The sequence below is a fragment of the Excalfactoria chinensis genome, chromosome 17 (assembly GCF_039878825.1).
Source record: "Excalfactoria chinensis isolate bCotChi1 chromosome 17, bCotChi1.hap2, whole genome shotgun sequence".
NCBI classification, from domain to species: Eukaryota; Metazoa; Chordata; class Aves; order Galliformes; family Phasianidae; genus Excalfactoria; species Excalfactoria chinensis.
Window position 1 is genome coordinate 4,394,133 of NC_092841.1, and position 19,219 is coordinate 4,413,351.

The 19,219-nt window shown below is 55.2% G+C and overlaps 3 protein-coding genes and 1 long non-coding RNA gene across 7 annotated transcripts in view; 3 read left to right on the forward strand and 1 right to left on the reverse strand.

Moving 5' to 3' along the window:
- ACSF2 (acyl-CoA synthetase family member 2) overlaps window positions 1-5,484 on the forward strand; it is a 31,700-nt gene extending 26,216 nt beyond the window's left edge. The window contains exons 11-16 of one of the 2 annotated variants that reach the window (XM_072352044.1): window positions 2,867-2,974; window positions 3,084-3,235; window positions 3,736-3,877; window positions 4,595-4,705; window positions 4,913-4,981; window positions 5,062-5,484. In XM_072352044.1, coding sequence (XP_072208145.1) covers window positions 2,867-2,974; window positions 3,084-3,235; window positions 3,736-3,877; window positions 4,595-4,705; window positions 4,913-4,981; window positions 5,062-5,112 — 633 coding nt within the window. In that variant the 3' untranslated portion in view covers window positions 5,113-5,484. The remainder of the gene's footprint in view (window positions 1-2,866; window positions 2,975-3,083; window positions 3,236-3,735; window positions 3,878-4,594; window positions 4,706-4,912; window positions 4,982-5,061) is intronic. The other variant, XM_072352043.1, reaches the window with a different exon arrangement.
- A 180-nt stretch (window positions 5,485-5,664) lies between these two features.
- Window positions 5,665-7,388, reverse strand: LOC140260071 (uncharacterized). The gene is made up of 3 exons (XR_011905494.1): window positions 6,759-7,388; window positions 6,488-6,562; window positions 5,665-6,093 (listed from the first exon to the last, which is right to left on the reverse strand). It is a non-coding gene; the product is annotated as an uncharacterized lncRNA (long non-coding RNA).
- On the forward strand, window positions 7,334-9,523 carry RSAD1 (radical S-adenosyl methionine domain containing 1). 2 transcript variants are annotated; one of them, XM_072352041.1, is made up of 9 exons: window positions 7,334-7,591; window positions 7,763-7,896; window positions 7,974-8,178; window positions 8,272-8,637; window positions 8,721-8,784; window positions 8,864-9,011; window positions 9,092-9,146; window positions 9,211-9,314; window positions 9,387-9,523. In XM_072352041.1, exons 1-9 carry the CDS (start codon window positions 7,334-7,336, stop codon window positions 9,511-9,513), a joined length of 1,461 nt encoding a protein of 486 aa, XP_072208142.1. In that variant the 3' UTR covers window positions 9,514-9,523. The 2 variants fall into 2 exon arrangements, with proteins under 2 accessions (XP_072208142.1, XP_072208141.1); XM_072352040.1 differs by having other exon boundaries at window positions 8,272-9,011.
- On the forward strand, window positions 9,517-18,915 carry MYCBPAP (MYCBP associated protein). 2 transcript variants are annotated; one of them, XM_072352035.1, is made up of 19 exons: window positions 9,517-9,736; window positions 9,836-9,945; window positions 10,057-10,216; window positions 10,296-10,399; window positions 10,634-10,808; window positions 11,086-11,201; window positions 11,653-11,803; window positions 12,039-12,154; window positions 12,677-12,777; window positions 13,395-13,506; window positions 13,817-14,006; window positions 14,492-14,679; window positions 15,091-15,237; window positions 15,414-15,671; window positions 16,375-16,496; window positions 17,198-17,313; window positions 17,815-17,948; window positions 18,111-18,293; window positions 18,776-18,915. In XM_072352035.1, exons 1-19 carry the CDS (start codon window positions 9,631-9,633, stop codon window positions 18,851-18,853), a joined length of 2,667 nt encoding a protein of 888 aa, XP_072208136.1. In that variant the 5' UTR covers window positions 9,517-9,630; the 3' UTR covers window positions 18,854-18,915. The 2 variants fall into 2 exon arrangements, 1 of the variants encoding a protein (XP_072208136.1); XR_011905493.1 differs by lacking the exons at window positions 18,111-18,293; window positions 18,776-18,915 and having other exon boundaries at window positions 17,205-17,313; window positions 17,815-17,946.
- The last annotated feature ends 304 nt before the right edge of the window (window positions 18,916-19,219 follow it).

Consider the following 19,219-nt stretch of genomic DNA (forward strand, 5'->3'; position numbering starts at 1 on the left):
AGCTGAGGATCCTCGCTCCAAGTGATGCAGTAAATCAGTGGCACGGTTGGGATGAACCAAGGGCCCTCAGTGCCCCCGCCGTACCCATCAGATGAGCCCTGCTTCCCAAATGTTTGCTGAGCAGACTGGACTGCGATTGTTTTGATTTGTCATTTTTAGACGCTGCCTTCTCCGTCCTGTTTTGCCGATGCCGCAGTGGCTGCTGTTCAAACAGCGCTAGCAGGAAATGTTTTTGAAATGTGCTCTAAAAAACACAGCTCTGTGAAGATGTGCTTTTGATTCCCAGTTTAGACAGACTTAAGGCTCACGAAGAATGAGTCTCTTGTCAGCAACAGCAAGCAAGGCAGCAGCTGGTCCTGAAGCTGTCCTTGTCGCTGCTGAAGGCAGGGCTGCTGGGCGCTGGGGGTCATCGCAGCCCTCATGGTGAAAAAAGGCTTTAAAGTCGATTATATTCTGAACTTTCATAGCTCCTCTCAGAGCCAGGCATCCGAGCTGGGCTCCCTGCCACCTTTAAAGCTTTGCTTTGACACTAGATATAGCTCCAGTGGAAATTATGGATCTGATGCAGAAATTATTGGGTGAGGTTTTCTGGACTGAAATGTAGAGAATGACAAGGCTGGATGAGCATAAGTGTCCCTCTGGGCCTCGAGAACTATGAATCTTCATGGATATCTCTGCACTTAAAATCAGTTTTGTGGAAGCATGGTTTCATCTCCTGCTGGAGTTGAGCAAAGGAGCCCTTGGAGGAAATGCCACGCGTCGGGTGAGGGCAGGACAGCACAGCCTCTGCAAGGCCACGCTGCAGCCTCTGCTGAGACCTGGGCTGTGCAGGTGAGGAAAACACCACTCAGATAGAAGCAGTGTCTGAAGAGAGAAAAAACACAGGAGAACAGAGCACCGCTGTACCCAGCACTGGGTCTGTTAGGGCACGGGGCTCCCAGCAGCACCAACTGTGCCACCTCTGGTCCGGAGGGTGTGAGAGCAGTTATGGGGACACAGTGCTCAGGGCACACGGCTGTGCTCACAGCATGCTGCCAGGCAGCTGGAGCAGCCCGGTGTGCTGCAGCAGCATCCTGCGAGGGGCTGCGTGCTGCTGCCTCCAGTTAAACCACTGGAGCGATGCTGAGCGGCAGAAAGGGTTGACTCAGGGCTTGGCCGGGATCCTGGGACTGACACTCCAATCCATCCAGCAGGATAAAGCAGAAAAACAAAGGCATTTGGATTTTTAATAAGTGTTTTAAGATCTTGGATTTGTGTCTTGTCAACCATTTGATCCAGCCACAGGACCCATATTAGTGGGTGGAAGAAGAATCCTTTCTGAGCATTCAGCTCTGCAGGTTTCCTCCCTGACTGCTAGGCTGTCATTACGTCTGGTAGGAGAAGCCTCGTTACAGTTTGCACCAGATGGTTCCTGTGGCATCTTGGAGATGATCTCCTCCAGATTCCTGGCAAAGAGGCTCCCACAAATGTGCAGCTCGGATTTCATGCTGACCCCACTGTAGTCAAATGAGCACATCAGATGTTACAGCAGACTGCACCCAACGTGAGCTCCTTTGGCAGCTCGGAGCCGCAGAGTGCCAAGCGCTCCTACCACTATCATGTGCAGCCTGCTGGGGATGCACACAGAGCTTGCTTGGATGCCTCCTCACGGTCCTTTGTGAAGTCCCTGTCTAGCTTTGAGCACAGCACCTGGAGCCTGGTGAGCTCCATGCAGAACCCCAGTGGTGTCAGTGTGCCCCTGTAGCAGCTGTGGAGCCCTAAAGACAAGGGACACGTTCAGGTTCTGTGGATCAGAGCTGCTCACGGATCAGTCCTTGAAGCTGTGGTGAAGAAGGGTGCAGATCTTTCCTGCCTTGGCCGTTCCCAAGCTGTGCTTTCCCAACAAAGCACCCACCGGTGATGATGGGCAGCATTCTGAGTGCCTCAGAGAGTGGAGAAGGGCTCTAACATGTCCCACTGCTGAAACAGTGCTCCCAGGAGCTGGAGTCCGAGCAGCAGTTGCAGTGTGGTGCTGTCGGCCATAGCTCTAAACTGCCCTGAGCGCTTCCCTCCTGGCTCCCAGTGAGCTCTCCAGCCACTGCACTGGGCACAAGGAGCTGGAATTTTCCTTTGAGGAGAATTGACCTTCAGCTGAGGTGACTCAGAGCCTGCCGGTGGGATTAGTGCTGAGGGAGGGTTAGCAGCAAGCAGCTTTTGTCCTGCTGTGAGGCTTTTGGTCTGTAAGTGCAGCTGCGCTGAGCGTTGTGCAGCCTCGTGATGTCTTTAGGAGGGTTATGGGAGCTGATGTCTGCACAAAAGGATCTGGAGCAAACAGCCACGCAGCGGGGCACGTGGTTTCCCACAGGAGCCCACTGCTGGCTCCAGGGTTTTATCCAACTGATTTTTTTCTTTGCCCTAAGCTGTAGGAGATGGAAGGTGAACTCAGCACCTTGAGTGGATGGCTGCAAGGGCATAAAGGCAAGTTCAGCACGTGGTAGAGATGGCAAGGAATAAAATAAACAGGGCAGGCTTGGGAAGGTGCACAGAGGTTAAAAAAGAGGAGAGTGCACTTTGGTTTCCTCCAGGAAGAGCAGCTGGGTTGTAAAAAGTAAATGACACAAATTGCATTGGGCAGCAGAGGTGTGGAGCAGAGCAGTGGTGAGGCCACAGCTCGCACTAAGAGCTTCTGTAGCCTTTGTGCTCCAGGAGTCTGTCTCTGGCAGGAGTGACCGGAGAGCCAGGAGAGCACAGCGCTTGTTTGTGACTGCAATGACTGCTGATAACATCCTCCTCCCACCCCGTCTCCCTCTGTGGTCAGCACTCCCTTCGTCTTCCCCAAGGCTGGAGCTGTGCTCTTTTCCATAGCATGTTGATCTTGTGATTACAGGTTGCCTATGGGACCACAGAAAACAGCCCTGTCACCTTCATGGGACTCCGAACTGACAGCATTACCAAAAGGACCGAGACAGTGGGATCCATCTTGCCCCACACAGAGGTGAACACGATCCTCCCCACTTGCTCCAGGTCTTCTCTGGTCCTGGAGTTGCTGCATGCCACAACATTTGGCTCAGCTTCCCGAAGGCTCCACTTCTCTTCTGCTGTAGGCAAAAATTGAGGATCCGGAAACAAGGAAGCTCGTGCCTTTGAACACTCCTGGGGAGCTTCAGGTCCGTGGCTACTGTGTCATGCTGGGCTACTGGAATGACTCGACCAGAACGCGTGAAGTGATCTCTGATGATAACTGGTACAAGACTGGGTGAGTCTGGAAAGCGCCCTGCTCTCCCATGTCCCTCCTGCATGGGGACACTGCGTGGGGGTGTATGTGCCCATGAACGGTTTAGCTATGATTTCCATAGTAGGGAGAACTGGCCATAGTTAGCCCTCTGATCTGTCAGTACCTCTCCATGAGCTTTTAGCACAGAACCCTCAGTGCAAACTGCTCCTGGACTCGGAGATATTTACTTGGTGTGACTGTGCTTCCTCCAAGAGGCAAAGCGCTGCAGGCATGCAGCAGAGACAAGGACAGCAACAGCAGGAGTCTCCTTCCTCTGAGCCCTGGTGTTTGTAGATGCTGCCCGTGACAGTGTCTGCCTATAGCAGAAGCTCTCTGATCTCTGCAGGAGTTTCTTCCATGTGTTTTAGTGGCAATTCACCCATTACCTTCCAGGTAGTCTGATCTGGCCTCCAGGTTGATGGGTGAACCAGTTGCTCTTCCAGCCAGCTGGGGGCAGGACTTGGACTGTGGTGTCGTTGCAGGGACATTGCTACCCTGGATGAGGATGGCTACTGCAGAATTATAGGCCGCTGCAAGGACATGATTATTCGGGGAGGAGAGAACATCTACCCAGCAGAAATTGAGCAGTTTCTCCACACCCACCCCAAGGTTGAGGAGGTCCAGGTGAGCAGGATGGAATGGGGGTGGCTAAACAGTGGTGGTTTATGGGGTGAAAAACCTGTACCCAAGGATGCTTGGGACTCCTAAATCAATAAAGGCTACTCCAGCAAATCCCTGGAGATGAGGAGTTAGACTTAGTTTTATCTGTTCACAAGACAAAAATGATGTGCAGCATTGAGCAGCTGCTCCCAATCTGCTGGGATTGTTTTCCTCCCATGTTTTGTTCCAGACAAGTTTCCCCATAAATAAACCCTTTATTTAGTAAGTGCTGTGCTTGTGCTAGGCTGGCACGTCTCCTTGGCACAGCCCCAGTGCAAATGGGATGCAGACCAGCCCTGTTTATGCACCTCCCAGGGCTGCGTGTCACTGCTCTGGACTGGAGGATCGACACATCACCGGGGTTCCGAGGCACTGGGCAAGGCAGGGATGGCAGCAGGACTCGTGTGAAATGGTGTGAGCCAACTGTAGAGATGAGGGTTGGGAGGCCCAGCTCCTGCATGCACTGATCTGATCTCCTGGTGTCACAGGCAGTGGTGAACTAAGCTCTGCCTTTCTAAGGGTTCCAAAGAATCCCTTAGTTCCATTTCATCTGCTTCATCCCAATGCACAGCCCCACCTCGTGCACCCCGCAGTGGGCCGGGGTTGTGCTCACCCCTGCAGGCACAGCGAGCTGCTGGAGGGGGATGTCTCCAGGCTCACACGTCCTTCTGTCCCCACCAGGTGGTTGGAGTGAAGGATTCACTGATGGGAGAAGAGGTCTGTGCCTGCATCCGACTGAGAGCTGGGCAGAGCTGTGCAGCGGATGATATTAAAGCTTTCTGCAAAGGGAAGGTATGTCTTCCACTCCTGTGTGCCCAGCTCCCCAGTGCCCTGCCAGGCTGCCACGACCACCAGCAGCTGGGGGTTGCCAATGCAGTGATGTAGCTCGCCTGGTCCCTGCAGTCCCGTTTTAGCTGCTGCACAGTGGATATTACAGGCAGCACAGGCTGCACGCGCTGCTCCTGGCAGGTGGTGTAGCTGTTGGCTTTCTCTCCCCAGATCTCCCATTTCAAGATCCCGCGCTACATTGTGTTTGTGAATCAGTACCCGCTCACTGTCTCAGGCAAGGTAAGAGGGGGGCTGCAGGAGGTGAGACGCCGTGCCCTGCTGTGCTGTCTGAACCTCTCTGCACCTCCGCCTTATTTCAGGTTCAGAAATACAAGTTGAGAGAGCAGATGGAGAAGCACCTTCAGCTCTGAGCTCAAGAGGGAGAGTAAAACAAGGGATAAATCAGACTCACTGCATCCAGCCTTACATCTCCTTTTCACCTGTGCCTTGTGACGAGCAGTGGAGGGCTTCTCTCCTTGCCCTCAGACTGATGGCGCTGTCATGCTTATAGAACAGAGAGCCTTCTTTCCAGTTAGGTTTGTCTCTTTGCCAAAAGGAAAAGATGCTTATTTCTGGAACCCTGTCCTGTTACTCTCAGACTTGGTGAAGGTTGCAAAGCCTTTTTTCTCTTTGAGCAACTTGGCTACAGCCATTTCAAAGGACTTTCTGGGCCTGAACAGATGCCGGTAACACTTTTCCTAATTCTACTGATACTTGAAGTCGCAGCAGCCTCACCTGGTGAGCACCTTTTTTGTTTGGGTGCTGCTGGGATACACAGGGCACGTAAATCACCCAGCGAAATGAGAGCTGATCAACTCGAAATGAAGGGCAGAGGCTTTAGGCCAAAAGGCTGGAGATGTTAGCCCTGTTCCCAGGCCTCCCAAGGGGCCTTCCGAGCCACCAATAAACTTCACCAGCACAGACTGAGTGGTGTTTATTTCTGTTGCTTTGGATAAGGCAGGCAGTAAGCACAGTACAGACATACCAAACTTACTGTCCCACGACAAGTGTGAAGCTGAGCAAACCCGGGACAGCGTTTTTACGGGAGTTTGGTACCTCCCAACCATGAAACACTGCGACCAGGAGTTGAAGAGCGGAGCTCCTTCCCCTCCCGTCGAGCGTCCCACTCCAGCTGGGCTGCAGATCACATCGCAGCCAACTCTCTCCGACCTCATTCCACCTCCTGGAGCGGCCGAGCCTCGTCCTCTGATGGCTGAGGAGCAGCAGGGATGCAAAGGGGGAGCGATGAAGTGCCAGTGAGGTCACTGCTGTGGCTCTCCCAGCTGGACTGTGGGATCTACCCATGGAAGCAGATCCTCTCGCTGAGGTGACCCACGTTTTGTAGGTGCTTCCTGAAAGAACAGCAGACCGTGTCAGCATCGTACCGTGCAGATCTGAGCCCGCAGTGCTGACAATGAGCTTTCCACACGGGGCCTCCCATCGCCCTCTGCCCACCCCGAGGTAAGTCTGATGCACACAGATGTAACGTAGGATCCTTGGACACCCTCCTTCCTGGAGGAGGAACCAGCTCCTGGACTGCAGCAACTGCAGTCAAAGACCTCGGAGACACAGCGGATCTCTGGGCCTCGTGTCTAAGGGAGGATTCATTTCCTTCTGTGCTCCCCACAGCATTAACTCATGTGCAGAACAGGTTGGATTGCACTGGGAGGAGTTCCTCTCCTCCCTGCTTGGCACCTACAACCTTCCGTACAGACCCAGTTGCCCAGGAGCGCCCCATGTACTCACCTGGATGTTGGATCCCTGGGGTTGATCACTAGGAGATGAAGATGAAATCAGTCCTGCCTTGTGTGGGTAGACAGCCTGCAGAGAGAAGCCCCACGCAGGGAGGTCACAGCCAGCACAGAGGGATGCAGATCCCACCAGTCCTATCCCTGGCCCCTCACCATCTGCATACACGAGCTGCCCGCCTCGGGGCTCAGCACCCCCCCATATCCCAGCCCCAAAGCTTTCCCATCTCACAGCATTCAGGTTGCTGCCCCGCTCTGCAAGCACTCACCAGAACAGCGTGGATGCACATCACAGCTCTCCGCATCGCTCAGTGAGCCCATACGCGATCCGTGCAGCTGCAGCCCATCCCGGCCGCTGTCTTATAGATCTCTCCTCCAGCTGGGAAATCCCGCTGTGACCGGGGGAGGAAACGATGACGTCGGCCTGAAAACGGGAACCTGCGGTGCCGGCTTTCCCGTCCCTTTTGTCACAGGCATTTTTCACTTCTCCATCTCCATTAATAGCCCAGACTAAGAAAAGACGATCTGGTCTTTCGGCGCCGGCTTTGCGCAACCACGAGCGGAGCGGGGGAGGAGCGGGGCAGCGATGTCAGCGATGATGTCAGCGATGTCAGGGCAGTCCCTGCGGAATGCCCCCAATCCCCGCCTTGGCAGCGCCAAGCGGTGTCTCCTTCCAGGGCCGCGGGGAGCAGAACGGCCCCGAGCTCAGCCCCGCACCCTCCTGCCCTGCCCTCCTCCTTGCCCGGCGCTCCCCTCGGTGGCGGTGGAAGGTGGGGAGCAGCGTGAGCTCGGAAAGGAGCTCGGGAACACGCGGACGTGTCATTAAGGGCAGCTGCAGTTATTGATGCGCGGCAGCTGCGCGCTCAGTTCAAACGAGACGAGGAGGTCACCGGAAAACGGAACCTCGTGCGGTGCTCGGGGCGGGCCGGGGGCGGTGCGGCAGCGCGGGGCGATGGCGGCGCGGGGAGTCCGTGCGGCGCTCGGGGCGGTGCGGCCACGCGGGATGGGTCCGGGCCGCGCTGCGGGGCTGAGGGCGGCCTCGACGTTCTCCGATCCCGGCCCCGAACCGGCGGGGCCCGCGACAGCCGCTCTCTACGTGCACGTGAGCGCGGGGACGTGGGGGGGTCCCACTCGTGGCACTGCGGGCTGGTACTGCTGGTACAGCCGGTACCCGGGGCTGCGGGTGGTGGGTAGGGGATGGTCCACGCGCTGTGCGGAGCCGTGCCCCTTTTGTGGGACGGCCCTGTGCCCCACAGACTCCTTGTTCCCGCAGTGGCCGTACTGCCGCAAGCACTGCTCCTACTGCAGCTTCAACAAGTACGTGGTGCCGGCGGTGGACGAGGCGGCCGTGCGTGCCTGTCTGGTGCGGGAGGCGCAAACCCTGCTGCGCCTCGGCCACGTGCGGAGGTGGGTGCCTGTCTCGAGGCCCGGGGGGCACAAGGCCCTTCAGCGGCCGCCTGCAGCCCCCCCCGCCTTCCCCGCAGCATCACCTCCGTCTTCTTCGGCGGAGGCACCCCCAGCCTGGCCAGCCCGCACACCATCGCTGCCGTGCTGGAGGCGGCTGCGGAGGTCGCTCATCTCCCCGCTGGAGCCGAGGTGACGCTGGAGGCCAACCCCAGCTCTGCTGACCCTGCACGGCTCTCCGGCTTCAGGGCAGCCGGCATCAACCGCCTGTCCCTCGGCGTCCAGGTGAGAGCGGCCGCCCCATCACATCCTATCCCGTCCCATCCCACCCCTCTGTTCCCACACAGCCCCGTGCTCCATCCGCTGCTCCATCCGCAGTCACTGGACGATGCTGAGCTGCGGCTGCTGGGCCGGGACCACACGGCGGCGGAGGCGCGGATGGCAGTGGAGGCGGCACAGAAGCTGTTCCCTGGCCGCACATCCCTCGACCTCATCTTTGGGCTGCCAGGGCAGAGCCACGAGGCCTGGGCACGCGGCCTGGAGGCGGCGCTGGGGCTGTGCGACGACCACTTGGCCTTGTACCAGCTGACGTTGGAGCGGGGCACGGCACTGGAGGCCCGTGTGCGGCGGGGGGTCCTGCCTGAGCCCCCCGAGGAGCTGCTGGCCGAAATGTACCTGAGTGCCCGCATCACGCTGGTGGCCGCCGGCTTCCACCAGTACGAGGTCTCCAATTTTGCCCGGAAGGTGAGGCGCCCCCACCTTGAGGCTCCCCCACCTCGTGCCCCCACTGCGGGTGCAGCCCCTCCTCACCCACCGCTGTCCTACAGGGCGCCCGCAGTACCCACAACCAGTCCTACTGGCGGGCCGAGCAGTACGTGGGCGTGGGGCCGGGTAAGTGCTGGGGCTGGAAGCGGTGTCCACATGGGGCTGTGCGTGCACTGCGCCCTGCCTGCTCTCTGCTGCACCGCAGGGGCGCACGGCCGCTTCGTGCCGTGGGGTGAGGGCGGCCGCCTGCGCGAGGCACGAGTGCAGACACCGCACCCTGACACGTGGATGCGGGAGGTGCGGAGCTGCGGGCACGGCACCCGGCGGAGGGCAGCACTGAGCCCACTGGAGCAGTGAGGATGGGGACGGGGATGGGGATGGCGATGGGGGGTTGCCCTTTGTGCATGGTGCCCCATAGCCGCCGTGCCCGCAGGCTGCAGGAGGTGCTGGCGCTGGGGCTGCGAACGACCGAGGGCGTCACGCAACAGGTGAGCACCTGCTGGCCGCGGGCACCGCGCGGAGGAGCCGCCGCTGAGCGCCCATCCCTCACAGCGTTGGGGGCTTTTCTCCCCCCGCCTGAGCCTGGAGGCCGCGTTCGGGGCGTCGGGGGAGGCGAGAGAGCTGCAGGAGCGGGGCTGGATGCGGCTGGACGGGAGGTGAGCGGCGGGACGGTGCTGAGCGGTGCCGTGCGGTGCTGTGTGTGCGGTGCTGAGCTGCCTCCCGCACAGGGCGCTGCGCTGCACCCCCGCCGGGCTGCCCGTGCTGGACTCGCTGCTGCCCGCCCTGCTGTGCCAACTGCGGCGCCGCTGGGACGCGGCGGAGGAGGAGGACGGCGGGGGACGGCGCCCGAAATGAGGCCGAACGGCGGCGCTTCCGAGCAGCCCACGTGGCGGCACCATCGAGTGGCATCATCGAGTGGCGGCGGCGGGGGCCGCTCTGGCCGCGCGTCTCGGTGGTGCCCGCCGCGTTGCCATGGCCGCGGTCGCGCCGCCGGGCCGAGGGATGCAGGTTGCGGGCCGCACGCCGCGGAAGCGGGATGGCCGCGGGAAGGGCCGCGCCGCCTCCCCGACCCCGTCGGGTACGCGACCTCCTCCTCCCCTTTTAACCCAGACCTGCATCCTGGCGCGGTGCTGGGGCGGCTCCCGGCGCTGAGTCGCTCCGTCCTGGTGCGTTTCAGAGCCGAAGGAGCAGAGCCGGCCGTTCCCCGCTGAGCCGCGCCCCGCGCCGTGTCCGCTGCGGGGAGGGGATGTGCGGGAGCTCGCCGTGCGGCTGGAGGAGCTGCGCAAAGTGCGTGTGTCCCGGAGCAAAACGCTCCCCCCGGACTAACCGTGTGTCCCGGCCGGAAGGGACGCAGGAAGGTCACTTTGTAGCTGGTCGTGCTGTGGTTGTTCCCCGCAGCTCCACGCCCCGCGCCCACCCCACGATGCGGGGAGGATTCCAGTGAGGAGGAAATTCCTCGTCAGGAAATACCAACCCAGAGAGGCCAAAAAGGCGGCGCAGCTCCTGGTGGCACGGCCGGCTGGCACGAGGACAGCTGGGGAGCCGCCGTGCTGCTCCGGTAGGGTTAAGTGTCAGGGTTTGCCCTCGGTTTTTGGTTGTGGCAAACCTAGATGTGCTGAGTGAGCTGCTTGTTGTAGGACCGGCACCGTTCAGTGCGGGCTGTGAAGAAATTCTTCCTCACCACGTCTTGGGGAGCCTCCAGGAGTTGGAGATGGAAGCCTTGGCCAGAGGAAACACTCAGGTTGATTATAAAAGTGCTTTTGGAGAGGTGAACGTGCTGTGTGTGATTTAGTTCAGCCCCTGTCACACATACATCAGGCCCGATCCATCGTTTTTGAGTGTGTTCTTTGTGCCCCATCTTTGTACCTCCCGGTGATCTGGTGAAGGTACTGCAGGGTTCTCTCTCCCCCCCATCCTCTGTTTTTGGTTGTGTCTGCGGTGTGTTCGTTGTGAGGTCAGTTTTGTTTCTTTTCAGATAGCAGATTCCATCCATGTTCCTCATCAGCGCGTCGCTGCAACAGTGTTAAAAGAGCAACGTGGAGGAGAGACAAAGAGAAAGCTTGATCAGAGCCCGGCATCAGGACACAGAGCTCTGCAGAACTGGCGCCGCAATATGGCAATCAGGAAGAAGCAGGAGAGGAACCTGGGAGGTGAGAGGAGGAGAGACCCTTTTCTGTGAGGTTCTGGGTGCAGGTGGGGCTGGTTGTTTGATGGCTGCACAGTAATGGTCAGAGCCAACCAGGGTTAGTCCTGCTGCTGCCACCGACCTGAGTTCTCTGGGCTCCCCCCTTTGCTGTGGGTTCTGCTGCCTGTGGGGGCCCTGCATGGCAAGCTGCAGGAAGCACAGTGGGCTTGATGAGGGTATAATGGGTTTACACGTTGAAAATAGTAAAGGATCTGTGCAGCGCCTTTCACATTCCTATATAGCAATTCTTCAGAAGCCAGAGAATGAGCTGCTGATGAGCATCTCGGAGCATTACAGACAGATCCAGGAAGAACGAGACCTCATTGACCGTAATCTCCCTGCTCTGCTTCCTGGAAAGGTGAGAGCCCTCCTTCCTTTGCCTCCTGGCTGCTCTGTTCTTGTGAAGGAGTTGAGGTGCTGCTGCTGCAAATACAACCCGTGCAGATCCGTCCTCAGATCATTGCCAAAGTCCTTCCATGCAGAGAAGGGGATATGGGGCAGGGAGGACAATTTTTGGACTATCTTTTGCTATTTTTCTTTCCATCTGTCGCACTGTGAAGTGCTGTAGCGCTCACTATTAAGCGTTATAAGAAGAATATCAAAGGATTTGCATTTATGTGGTATATTGCTGTCATTCAACTTGTGTGTAGCATCAGTTAGAGAAAAGTCATCTTTTGTCTTTGACAACAGCCTGGTAGAAATTATTTATGGTCTTCTAAAGCATCCGCACAACAGCTGCCAGTCCCTGTGGAAGTGGCAAACAGCTGCACGTCCCTGAGGGTGTTGGTTGAAGCCTTGTTTCTCCATAGGGCTACCGAGTAGGAAGTGAGTTCTGGAGCCAACCTGAGCGCATTGGGGATGAGCTGACCGGTCTGACAATGACACTGACACGGACAGAACGGGGCTGCCCAGAGCCAGTCACCCATGTGGGGAAACCCCACACTGTTCAGATGGAAACGGGTAAGGAAGTGTGAAGGGAGCAGCAGGACGAGGTGACCCCTCCCAGTAGTACAGGCTGCTTCCCAGTTGCCTTTGGTTGGGCCTGCAGTAAGCACAGGGGTGCTGTAGGCTGCTGCACGAGCACTGCATTGCTGTAAGTGCTGCGGCACACCTTGGGTGCAGTGATGCTGCAGTGTGCAGGGCTGAGTGAAATAAGGAAGCAAGTGGGTGAGCTCCTGCGTGGGTGTTCCAACAGGTGTGAAGCCTCCAAAGAGGATCCCGTTCCGTCTGACCTGGGATAAGAGTCTATTCCTGAAACAGCGGCGGCAGGAACTAAAATCTATCCTAGAGGAGCTGGATTTTTATAAGCCGGTAAGTTCTTCACATCCAGCACCTCTCGTGAAGTGCTTTAGGATAACACAAGATAGCTAAAGACTGGATATGGAGAAGCATCGGGAAGCTGTGAGGCTTGGCTTTGCAGTACTTGTCATGGAGGTTCCCACATTTCCAAAGGGCCGCAGCTATGAAGGAGATTTCTGTCCTTTCTGTGACTCCTGGACTGCCCTGGAAGCTTCAGGACGGGGCCCTGACCAGCAGCTTGTAGCTGTTAAGAGCTCAGCAGCAAAAAGAGCAAATAGTGGTGTGGGGCTTTAATTGCCTTACAGCAAAAGGAAAAGGTCTTCACCCTGTGGAAGGTTTGCCCCCAAGCTCTGAAGGCAGTCAGCCCATCCCAGGGTTGTTGAGGGGCTCTGAGCAGTTCCTTGCTCTCTCTCACGTTGGTTGGATGCGTCTGGAAGCTGTTGCAGGAGTGAGATAGCTGAACTTCACTCAATTTGTCTTATTTCCCATATAAAAAGGGCAGTTAAGAGGTGGTGCTTCTCTGTGTGTGTGCAGGATCTGGATGGCCTGGAGGTGGTCGGCAAAGGGCGGCCGCTCACGTCCGTCTCAGCGCAGTCTCTTCCATGTTCCATTGCTTTTGAGGATTCTGAGACCTCGTAAGTTTCATTTGATGGTGGTAGTAAAGAATTTTGGGTACACACCATTGGGATGTGGGGATCTCCTGAGCTGTTCTGATCCAGAGCAGAGAGGAGTCTCCAAAAGGCGCATTAAAAGGTGTGTTCTGATATTAAAGTCACCAGATCCAGCAATTGGGTGATTCCTTTCTGCCTTGGGGCCTGATGACTGAGGAGCCACAATCAGAAGAGTTTTTTAAGGCCTTTCCTACCATCTTCTCTGTGTGGCTCCAGAGCTCACAGCACGTGGGGTGGGCACTGCTCGGAATGATCTTATGGTTGTCCCTTTGCAGCCTTCCATCGTCAGTCTGCCTTTATTCCCTGCCCTGTCCATCCGTACAGGCACCTTAGTACCCTTCCTCCCACTTCGCTCACATACCCTCAGCCTTCCTTAAGCATCTCTTTATTGTCCTGTCCTCTGTGATGTTGACAGGTCTCTAGTTGGAGTTTGTTAACCACAGCTGCAGAGCTCTGTAAAGAGGGAGCTGTGCGGAGAAGCATTTGTTGGGGTTATTTCTTATGGGCTCTAAGAAATCATCACAGGTTCTCCCACCTCCAGAAATGAGTTTCACTCCACAGGAACACTGTCATTTTTTTAGCAGTGACTCCTTAAAGGACCATTGCAGTGTGGTTCCAGAGACAGCGCTGGGTCCATCCTTAGACTTCTGTGGCCAGCCTGCACGCTGGATCAACTGCATCGCTTCTTGCAGGGTAAATGTGTGTTCTTATTGTTTAGTTGGACTGAGCTCGAGTTCCCAAGTCACAGCTGTACAATGAGTGTCACGCTCAGGATGGAGAATGGGGGGTTTGTTCGGAACAATCCAGTGTCCCACGTTTGCTCCAGAGAGTTTTGGAAACAGAAATGATTGCTTTGTGGTGTGGAGTTCGGGTTCCCAGAAGCCCTCTGCATAATGGCTGCTGCCTTGGACCAGTTCTCCAGTCGAGCTCCAGCCCCTTGTTGGTGGTTTGGTTTCTGGCAAGATGGAGTCGAAATCGTTATCTCTGTCCTTTTTCCTCCTAGGATGAGGTTGGCATCGCCGCCAGGCTCACTTTTGAGACTGTGATTGGTGAGAAAGCCGAAAGCTTCGTGACAGTGAGCAATGATGGCACGGCTGCTGTCTGGTATGACTGGAGGAGGCTTCCCCAGCAGATCCCTTCCAAAGAAACCACGAGGATGCGGATGCGGTGTTTTTACTTTGATGCCAGACCAGGTATGAGAACTGCTGATCTCTGAGACCTTTGTGCGCAGAGCACGGAGCAAACAGCCAGGAGTTGTCTGGGATGCTGTGACTCAAGGCAGAGCAAACCATGGGTGGTTCTCGGCAAGCTGACTCACAGCAGTGGGTGTGCGAGGCAGATCCCTTTCATGGGACTGTAAGGAAAGAAGGTTGCTCCTGCTCTGAATGTAAATGGGCGGAATACTGAGTAGTGAATCACTTTCTGATGGCAAACTGGGCATCGTCTACCAGAGAGGGTGCTGAGTTCACCATCAAGGAAGCGTGCAGTGGTAGTAATAGCAGCTCAGTAATGTGGTGACTGGGGTAAATCTGGAAGCAGAAACACAGTTGGACTGGCTGTGCTTAGCAGCAAGGCTAAGGAGAGTCTCCTGAAGAGCTGAGGACACTCAGTGGGGTTGGAAAAGGGCCACGTGAACCAGGTGGTTTCTTACAGAGCGATGCACTTTCTCTCCTTCCAGGTGTAATTCTGCCTGGGGAAACAAGGAGGTTTTTTGTTCTTTTCAAGTCTGAGAGAGCCGGCATTTTCAGCGAGTCCTGGGAGCTCAGGACGCATCCTCTGTTATTAGGAGGAGCTGTGCTGCAGGTCACCCTGTGGGGAATTGCTGTGTGTGAAGATAAATTGGCTGACCTCAGAGAAAAAGTGGAGGTAACCGGGCGTGTAACTGGGTAAATGTGAGCTTTGAACTTAATATGCAAACAGAGGACAAGGGAGGGAGTGGAGGACGTGGTATTTTTATTGCTGTGCAATTAAGGCTGAGAGTGAGATATGATTTTCTGAACGTCTGTACGTGCTTATGCAGGTTAGCTCAATAAAATGGAAGAATCCAGCAGCACGTTGCCATCTTGGTAATGAAGATATGGTTGTGCTGCTAAACTGGATGCAGTGAATTTCCTATTTGTAGCGAACTCCATTGGCTAGTGGGAATAGCTCTGTGTATCATACTGGGTGGTATTAGGTAATAAGGTGAAAATGACGCTGCTTAGTTGAGCGGGGTTTGCTGTTATCCTTGTAATCCTGCCTTAACACACGTGCTTAGCAGTGTGAATTGTGCCGCAGGCTGACCTGGCTGCTCGGGAGGGTGCTGCTATTGTAGAAGAGACTCTGAAGGACCTTCTTGTCCAAATTCGGACCCCGGAGCGCAGCCCATCTCCCGTGGGTGTGTATGTCACAGACGAAGAGTTATTCCACAGGAAGAATCCCAAGGTGAGGTGTGTGGTTCAGTGGCTGCACAGCGGAGATAGCAGGGAAAGGAGAGCTGTGGGGCTGTGCCCATGGGGCGCTCGGAGGCTCCCACCTCCTGCCACAGCAGCTGTAACAGTTAGGTCTGTAGAGGACAGGAGTAACTCATTTTGCTATTTACCTTTTCTTTGGTATCAAAGTTGCATTATCAGCATCGAGTGGTGGAGCAGCTGCATGACCTATGGAGACAGCACGTGGCCGCTCCGTCGGCCTGCGGGGAGGAGGAGATCTCAGACCAAGAGGGTGCTGTGGAGGACGTGAGGTCCCAGCAGAGTGTCCCGCAGGCTCCCTGTGCCCGTAGGAGCACACTTGAAGTGACTCCGAGTCAAGAAGCAAATGTGGAGGAGGAGGAACCCAGCGCCTCGAGGTGGAACTTCTCATTCAAGGACTTGCAGCAGGTGCTCACCGTGGGTCCCTCTAGCACAGGGACAGCCCGGTGGTGGTTCTGTTTCCCTTACAGCCTGTTGTACCCCAGTGTGAGCCCAGCCAGAGCTCTGCTTCCAGCCATCTCTGAGTTAGGGGTGATTGATGGTGTGTGTTAGAAGCGCTCCAGCTCTGCTGACCGCACCCTCAGTGCTCTTATAAAGAAATCCCCGAGAGAGACAAAGCAGTGGGTACTTTAAGCTCTTACCCTATTAGCTTTCTGTCATCCCAGAGCTGAACGGGGAGGCAGGCGGGACCCCACAGCCTCCTGTGGCTTCCCCGAGGGCTCTTCTCTGTGGAGAGTCCTGCTGTTCACCAGAGCACTAAGGGGCTGTGGGTAGAATACAGACCTCCCCAGATTAAAGCAGGAGTGGTTGGGGTTCTGTCAGCACTGGTTTTCTTCATTGCTCTCTTGGAAACCTCTCAGCTGCTTCTCTGCTGTCAGGAGGCCTTCTGACCTGCTGCAGTCCTGTCCCCCCAGTTGCAGAGGGATCGACTGGGTGGATCTAACTGGGAGATCAGGGCAGCACGGCTCACTTGTGCACACTGACCAAATCTCAGGCTGTGGAATTCCCGGTGCCGGTTGGTTTCACACCAGCGTCCAGGAAGAGCTGCAGTGTGTCATGGTGAATTCGGGGTGGAAGGAGCACTGAGAAGCCGTCTTTTCTCTCCTATCAGGCTCTGAAGTCCATCCCCCAGGAGGAGCAGCGAGAAGCAGCGCTGTCCCAGCTCAACAAGGCAGTGCTGGAGCTTTGTGCTGAGCAGAGGCCAACTCAGCCAGACCTTCTGTATCAAACCTGGTGAGCTGCCTTTGCAGGATGGAGCTTGCAAATATCTCCTGTGATCAGCAGCCTAGCAAGCTCTGTTGCAGTGTTGTGATTCAGAGCGCGTGTAATTATGTGAAGTCTAGAAGTCTTTTTTTTGTGCCCTGCTTTCTTACAGGCTAATTGTAGCAGCTATCTAATCCAAATGCCATTTCTTTCTGGAGCTAAGTTTAGAATATTCATGTAATTTTGGGGAGTATGCAGGGTTATTTCTGGCAAGATTATTCTAGGATATGTTGATGAAATCTGGGCAATTTTCTGTACCCTTTTACCAGAGAACTTTATTCCCCCTCACACAGCTTCTCCATTCTGCGCTGTCGTGCAGACTGTGCCATATTAACAGCTGCCAGTTGCTTCTAAATTAGAAGGAGGCAGATTCCTCCTGAACAGAGCGCGGCTCAGGGCTGATTTACCACGTGTTGTGTAGTAGAGCAGGAGGCCTAATTTCACACTAGTATTTATGGGTCCATGTGAGTCCATTGATTTGCGAAGCATGGAGACCTCAGGAGGCTCCAAGCCAAGGGAAGTAATTCTGTTTCTTGATGTTGGGTGTAGTTGGACAGGGCAGCTGTAAGATGCCTTCAGGCCTGGGCAGAAGGCAGAACACAGTGGCCCTTTGCACCCCAAAACGCCCACTTGCTGTGCTGCCTCCCTTCTGTTTCTGATGCTCTTCTCAGTCTCCAGCTGTGGCGTGAAGCAGTGGATGGGCTGGTGGGTCACTCCCTGAGGCTGAGGTCCCAGCTTGGATTGCCTGAGAGGGACACCTACGTGGATGTTGTACCAGAGGGAGGAGGTGAGCGGTGGCTGCAGCACAGCGGGAGGATTCCAGGCATTGCTGGCAAGCCAAAAAACTCACTGGGTTTCAACTGAGATAGAAGCTTGGTCAGTTCCCCACAAAGCTTTTATGTGAAAACGCACCAGAGAGCACAGCAGATGAGAACACAGCAGATGAGAACTGTGCTCTGAGATCTGCTAGCAAAAAATGCAGGCAGAGAGAGAGAAAACACCGCAAATCAGTATCTTAATTTCGCCGCATTTTGGTGCTGATTTTTGCACCGATGAGACTGTCAAATTATCTCATTTTCAGCTGCTCTATAGACATGTTTGAGATCTGTTCGTTCCTTATTTAAACAAAGTACTCCTCCAAGCTGCTGTTTTTCAGTGCAGTAAAGCTCAGATCAGTAAGAGGGGGAAAATACACTGCAGAAAAATGCTATGGTTATGTTCTCTGGGTGCACCGGGGTGTCTTTCTGGATATAAGTGTTGATTTTAGGTAACTGGAATTCATTCTTAGGGGAAGTAAAGCAACCTATAGAAGGAGAAGAAGGAGACAAAATAACTGGGAGAAAAGAAGAGAAAACGTCAGTTGGTGGCAAGGATAAAGAGGACAAAAGAAGAACGACAAGGACTGTTGGAAAAGAGAAAGAGGTTTGTGTTGGGATTGGAAACAGCCATCATGGTTTGGAGGCAGCGTGGTACCTTGTGAGGCTGTGTGCCAGAGCTGATTTCCAACCCGTGATGTGTGCTGTGCAGTCTGAAAGGTGCTCTCATCTGTGTCACTTCTTGTTTCCAACTCTGTCCCCTGAGTAGGAGCGCCCAACCAGCAGGAAGTCAAAAGCAAAAGAGAAGAAGAGGCTGAAATCTTGCAGCTCGTCAGAGAAGGTCCAGATAGCACAGCCCACAGAAGCTGCAGCTACGGATCCTGTCACACCTCCTCAGGAGCAGATTGACCCCGTCATATGGGGACTGTACCAGGAGAAACTTTATGTTGAAGTGAGTCCGGCCAAAGTTTGTACCTTCATTTCTGGTTTCTGTTCTTTGCTTCTAAGCTGACCCTGAGGCGTAACTGGAGAGGTAAAGTGTGCTGTTAAGCTACAAAGCTGGCAGCCGTGTGTCTGTAGTTCTGTAGGGAGGTAAGTGTGACGTGTGAGGTAAGGCGGCCTTGATTGCAGGCTGCAACCCATTAACATAAAGGCAGCCATCGCATCGCCACATGCGGGAGTTCTATCTGGGATGCCTTTTGCACACTTAGGGCCTCTTGAGGGAGCAGCTGAATTAATTGTATCTCAGACAATGTTAAACACACTTCATAGCCAGGAAAGCTATTACTGGAGCTGGGATCTGTGAGCTTGGATCTCTGTGGTTGCTGGTGTGCCCACTCCTGTGTTAGAAGCCATCTCTGTTCTGCCCATCTTGTCATCAGGATTTCATCGCTCGTTTTCATTGCATGTATCTTCTGTTAACTTTTGCTGCAGGTTTATGTGCTGCTGGACTCAATGGTGAGCCAGATGGTTTCTTTATTCGAAGAACTAGAACAAAACGCCGTGCTTTAAAAGTGGGAGAGTGAAGCTGTTTGTAAGTAGAAATAGACTCAATAAATAAATAGCCACGCTTGCACAAAGACGGGTGGATGTTCTTCCTGAAGGGATGAAGGGGGTACAAATCCTCTTTGCTGACATGCTGTGATGTGAGACTGTCGTGAGATCATCTGTTGGTTCTGCAGGTGGTTGCTTGCCAGGAAGAGACAGATCAGGAGGCACTGTAGCCTCAGAAACCACAGCATCAACAAAGTACTGGTGTTCCTGCCAAGGAAGAAGAACTTACAGATGCCAGTCAGCCGAAGGGTTGTGTTATTCTGCTTTTCAGTCTGTCCCGTGTACTCATGGGCCCAAGTACCAGGACTGCAGCTTAGGAAAGTC

Coding starts and splice junctions, on each gene's coding strand:
- RSAD1 (XM_072352040.1), top strand. CDS start 7,334: ATGCGCGGCAGCTGCGCGCTCAGTTCAAACGAGACGAGGAGGTCACCG. Junction 7,897..7,973: donor CGCCTCGGCCACGTGCGGAG/GTGGGTGCCTGT, acceptor CCTTCCCCGCAG/CATCACCTCCGTCTTCTTCG. Junction 9,315..9,386: donor TGGATGCGGCTGGACGGGAG/GTGAGCGGCGGG, acceptor CCTCCCGCACAG/GGCGCTGCGCTGCACCCCCG.
- MYCBPAP (XM_072352035.1), top strand. CDS start 9,631: ATGGCCGCGGTCGCGCCGCCGGGCCGAGGGATGCAGGTTGCGGGCCGC. Junction 10,217..10,295: donor GGAGCCGCCGTGCTGCTCCG/GTAGGGTTAAGT, acceptor TGCTTGTTGTAG/GACCGGCACCGTTCAGTGCG. Junction 17,314..17,814: donor TGTTGTACCAGAGGGAGGAG/GTGAGCGGTGGC, acceptor ATTCATTCTTAG/GGGAAGTAAAGCAACCTATA.